The sequence below is a fragment of the Austrofundulus limnaeus genome, unplaced genomic scaffold (genome assembly GCF_001266775.1).
Source record: "Austrofundulus limnaeus strain Quisiro unplaced genomic scaffold, Austrofundulus_limnaeus-1.0 Scaffold767, whole genome shotgun sequence".
NCBI lineage: Eukaryota > Metazoa > Chordata > Actinopteri > Cyprinodontiformes > Rivulidae > Austrofundulus > Austrofundulus limnaeus.
Window position 1 is genome coordinate 98,488 of NW_013953169.1, and position 5,528 is coordinate 104,015.

At 40.1% G+C, this 5,528-nt stretch overlaps 1 protein-coding gene across 1 annotated transcript in view; it reads left to right on the top strand.

Annotated features, from left to right (window-relative positions):
- The window catches only part of LOC106532431 (cytochrome P450 2F2), a gene marked incomplete at its 5' end in the record, with an annotated part of 56,136 nt that overhangs the window by 49,541 nt on the left and 1,067 nt on the right, over window positions 1–5,528 (top strand). Inside the window, 10 exon segments of the mRNA XM_014028475.1 lie at window positions 13–72; window positions 923–1,085; window positions 3,351–3,503; window positions 3,583–3,743; window positions 4,151–4,219; window positions 4,298–4,405; window positions 4,559–4,691; window positions 4,909–4,994; window positions 5,164–5,265; window positions 5,362–5,503. Of these exon segments, the coding sequence (XP_013883929.1) occupies window positions 13–72; window positions 923–1,085; window positions 3,351–3,503; window positions 3,583–3,743; window positions 4,151–4,219; window positions 4,298–4,405; window positions 4,559–4,691; window positions 4,909–4,994; window positions 5,164–5,265; window positions 5,362–5,503 (1,177 nt within the window).

The following is a 5,528-nucleotide window of genomic DNA, read 5'->3' on the forward strand; positions in this document are numbered from 1 at the left end:
CCCCCCATCTCTCCGGTACTGGGGAACTTCTTGCACCTGGCCTCAAAGAACCCCCTGAAGGAACTTGAGAAGGTAAAGATACAAAATTATTTAATTTTTTAAAATGTTAAATAAAATTAGATGTTTTTATCATTTAATTTTACTCAAATGCTGACAAAATGAGGACAGAGTTCATTTTTATTCTGAATTACAGGTAAACTTTATTTACCTTTTTTCAGTCAGCAAAAATAGATATATATTATAGTGTTTATATTTTGAGTTAGAAGGCACCAGTTTCTCTGCTGCAGCACTAAGAGAAGTATGCAGTGTGGATCAATTAACATTTATCTATGAATTAATAATGTTTTTTAGAAAATATTAATTGTAACGTTTTTTATGGTAGCTGCACAAAAACTGCAGTGAATTCAGAACATTTGGTTTTATTTGCACTGATAACCTTTTGATTTTTTGTTGACTTAAAAAATGGACTGTCCCTCAGTTTATTTATTTTTATTGTTTGCAGTGAAATTATTAAAAAGTAATTGTCAAAATGCAGAAAATTAAAATTAAATTATTGGTTAAATGAATCTCTCATTTTTATCAAATGTGCCTTACAAGTGTTTTTGGTCATGAGTTGTTTGTGTTGTCTGAAGGTCATTTAAGTGTTTTGTTTGAACTTTGGCTGTTTTTAGAATCACACCCAGAAAATCTTTGTACAAAGAGTCTGCAGTCATTTGACCTTTGACCCCAAATGTGATGCAATTTGCTGAATAAGTTGGACTATTTTTTTCACTTTTATGATCAACTGTTAATTTAAATTGACTACCACAATGAAAAACAGGAAATAATTAACGCTGCTGTTTAATTTCCCTCAGAACAGATCAGAATAAAATACATTTCTTTAGAAATTGATGTGTTTTTTGTTTGTTTGGTTTTCTTGCAGCTCAGACAGACCTATGGAAATGTCTACAGTCTGTTCCTTGGTACCAGACCAGCTGTGGTCATCAATGGGTTGAAGGCCATGAAGGAGGCCATGTTGGATAAAGCTACAGACTACGCTGGTCGACTTCAAGACACGTTAATTGGTGATGTATTTCAGTGTAAAGGTAGGGAATATTACAAAACTGTATTAGGAGCATTCATTGGGCTAAAGATCAGTTTAGATGAAAAAGCAGTCAAACACAAGTTTGACAAAGTTTGGATATTGTTTAAACGTAATTATTCACACTGAAATATAATACATGTATAAAAAATAATAAAACCAAAACGTACAATTTTTTAAATGTAAAGGTAGTTTGAAGTTTTATGACAGCTCATTTAAAATGTATTTAAAAGTTTATTGCCTTGAACTTTTAAGTTGCAGTTGAAATTTCTATGTGGGTAAACCACTGTACAGTCACCATGGAACCCGCGGACAAACCCAAATGTTACCCATATTCTAGCCCAGTTGAAACTCTATTATGGCCCAGTTGTTTGTTCCTTAAAGCACACAGATTGGCCATAAATGTCTCTCGTGTAAGTCAGTTAGCTAGGTCCCACTGAAAACACATTCATGGCCTGATGAAGTTTGTGGGAAAGCCTCTGTAGGGCCACCATGGAACCTGCAGACACATCCACTTGTTACCCAGATTCTAACTTAGTTGAGACTCCACACACAGATGGGCCATAGATGGGCCTTATGCAAGTAAACTATCTGGGTCCTTCTGAAAACCTGGCACACTGGGTGACAAGATGTATCCATTGGGGTCGATCTCTTGCGATCACCCTAGTCTTGGCTAATATAGGGCCTTGAGGTCTTCGTGGAATGTACAGCGCCAATTGTGTTGGGGACGCCCTCGTTTCTGCTTCCCCCATGGTGGTTTTTAGTAGACATGTAGTTTTCTGACAGAGGACATGTCCAGCAAATCTTAGTCGGTGCTCTGTCACAGTGTTGTTCAGTGGACAGGTGGCTGTTCTGCAATGGATCTTGTTGTTAAGTGATGTGGTTCCAGTATGAGACCCGCATGATCCATAGTAACCACCGCTGCTGGGCAATGTTCAGTCTTCTTTCAATCTCTGAAGACGTCTTTCATGTTTCACATGCGTATATGGCTGTTAGGATGACAGTCAAGTTAAAAAGGCAGATCTTTATCGCTATGCTGATGGTCGAAGACACCCAAATTGGTCGGAGCTGCTGAAAAACAGCTCCCACCTGCCCAATCCAGCACGCCACATCGTGTTCTGCATCAGCATCGTTGGTTATAATGCTGCCCAGATAAGTGAGCCTTTGCACTCCTTCAATCTGGTGTGGTCCGATAGTGGTGGGGGTGCCAGCCATGGCGTACCCGGTTTGCATGATCTTGATCTTCTTGATGTTAATCCGGAGTCCGACCTTGTTTGATCCTCCATCAAGGCTCTGGGTCATGTCAATGATGCTCTTGTTTGTTGCCTCAAGAAGCGCAATGTCATCTGCAAAGTCTATCCATAATTCGGACCGATTCGGGCCAAGTTATTCAGAAATCTGCTCGATCCATGGTCCTGCACAGAATATAGTCAATGACCAGGAGGAATAGGAAGGGGGAAAGTATACACCCCTGCCGCACGCCGGTCTCAATGGCGAAGAATTTTGTTGTTTCTTCCTCTGTTCGTACGCAGCATCTCGAGTTGAGGTAGAAGTTTCGGAAAACTTGGACAAACTGTTTGAGAATTCCATACAACCTCGCAATTTTCCAAAGCGACTCCCTATGGACACTGTCGAAAGCTTTGGTGAAGTCTACGAAGCTGACCGATAGCCATTATGGATATTCCGGGCTCTGCTCAATGATGGTCTGCAGGACAAAGATTTGCTCTATGCATGATCGACCACATCTAAAGTCAGCTTGCTTCTCCCTGAGCTGCTTGTCCACCACAGCTTGTAGCCGTCGGAGAATAATGATACAAAAACCCAGTCATGACTCATTAAAGTCAAGGTGGGCAAAGACATGTAGGGCTACAAACTAATTTGGATATTACCCGTTACTTGCCCTTATTTATCCCATATGGGGCCCCCTTACGTGTGCTGGTTGGGAATACATCTTGACAAAGTTGTACCAGAAACAAGAAAAGGCTGTAAACGTATTCAGATTCATTATAAATGACCACACAACAAATTGGTGGAATTTGCTTCCGGTACAGCATGGCATGCTCACATCTCTGCGTCAGAACAAACAACAATACAAACAAAGAGTGCACTAAAATATATTAATTAATGATCAGATTTAGTGAACATACAGCAGTGGATGCAGATATGGATATGAAGACTTGTTAAGAAACACCTGCAAGAGAATTCTGTAGTTAAGTTAATTAGCTGCAGCAGGTAAAAGCTCTTTGTTTTGTGACTCTGCTTGTTGCAGGAATTACTTTTGTCGATTATGGGCCTGTTTGGAGGGAACATCGTCGTTTTGCATTGATGACTCTGAAAAATTTTGGTCTGGGGAAGAAATCCATGGAGGAGAGAATTCATGAAGAGATTCAGTTCACCGTTAAAACACTGGAAAAGAGCATTGGTGCTTAATCCATCTGAAAATACTTAAAGCTTTTGGTTGTGCTGTTGGTGTGATGTTCTGTATTTAAATCTGTGTACAGGTAAAACTCTGAGTCCTCGGGTCATGTTCCATAACGCAGCCTCCAACATCATCTGCAAGGTTCTGTTTGGGACCCGTTATGAGTACGAAGATGAAACCATCAAAAAGGTTGTTCGATGGTTCACAGAGATGACAAAAATATTTAACGGACCGTGGGCCATGGTGAGTCTAAGTAGGCCAGAAACAGTTATTGTTAACATCAAGTCTCAGTCACACCTGTTTATTACATTAGGATAAGTTTATTTTGGTCTTCAATCAACCATGCCCCCTCACACCTGTTTCCTGTCCCATTTATCTAGGCTGTCTCCAATCTTCTCATAAAGCAGGCCCAACAACACCTGCTTTCTGTCCTATTAATCTCAGCTGTCTACATACTGTTTGTTTAAGTATGATCTGAAATTTGGTAGCCAAAAAATACCAAAGGTTATGTTGCACCATGAGGCAGGCCTCATTAAAGTTTCTCCAGGAACTCTTCTAGTTTTGACTCTTCTTATTCAGGTGTAAGAAGAGCAGGTCATGCACAGAAACAAACCACAATTTAATTTGTTCTGTAATAATTCATCTTTCAGCTGTACGACTCAGTTCCATATGTTTCCTACCTGCCGCTGCCCTTTAAAAAGGCCTTTAAGAACATGGAGGTAATTTTTATACAGCTTAGGCACAATAAACTAACAACATCATGTCTGCATATGTTTAAAAAATGATATGTGATTTAGCTGTACCTTGACTTTTCAAACACTTTGATGAACGAGCACAAGAGGACCAGGACCCCTGGAGAACCTCGAGACTTTGTGGACTGCTACCTGGATGAACTGGATAAACAGGTGTGAACACAATATAAAACTTAAACATCATGATGCTGATGAATGAGACAGGTACAGAAAAACTAAAACCAGGAAAACATCTGGATGCTGACTCAGCATTATCACAAATCTTACATTTTGTTCTTCCTACAATATTCTCTGTATTCTGTCCAGAGAGAAGATTTCTCATTTTCTGAAGAACAGCTCAGAAGGATCACTTTTGATCTTTATATTGCTGGAACTGACACCACCTCCAACACCCTCCTGACTGGGTTTCTGTACCTCATGAACCATCCTCAGGTCCAAGGTACACCTTCAGGATTTGTCTCATCTTTCAGATCAACACAGAGGGAAAAAAGGAAGGTTTTAACTTGGTGCCATTGATTATGATGGCACCAAAACCTAAAATTATATTAAAATATTAGGTTGGCAGGTTAACACAGACTGAACTTGTTTGGAAATTACCATTTTAGACCAAAAATAAGAGTAAATTAAAATGTATAAAACAGTTTCTGTGTCCTCAGATCGATGTCAGCAGGAGATCGATCGGGTTCTGGATGGAAGGGATCGGGTCAGTTTTGAGGACAGACACAACATGTCTTACGTGCAGGTGATGAGCATCATCACACACCTGTTCTGTTAATCTGAATGGTTAATCTGAGAGGCATGTCTGAATGTGTTTCTATCAGCTAAACTGCAACTTTTCTGAGATTTCTTTCTAAATGATGCCTAAAATAATTGGTTCAAAGACAGTTTGTAATCTGTCTGTTGTAATCCAGGCTGTAATCCATGAAGTCCAGAGGGTTGCCAACACTGTTCCTCTCAGTGCCTTCCACTGCTCCACTAAAGACACAGAGCTGATGGGATATGACATTCCCAAGGTGAGAAACTTAAGAGTTTGGACAATATATACAGTACAATATTAAAGAAATCATGCCACCTTCATGATTTTATCTGTCCCTTTGGTTTCCCTTCAGGGTACCATGGTCATCCAGAACATGGAGTCAGTGCTGAGGGAGGAGGGTCAGTGGAAGTTCCCTCACGAGTTCAATCCTGAGAACTTCCTGAACGAGCAGGGAGAGTTTGTCAAACCAGAGGCCTTCATGCCTTTCTCTGCAGGTAAACTCACATCAAACAAAGAGAC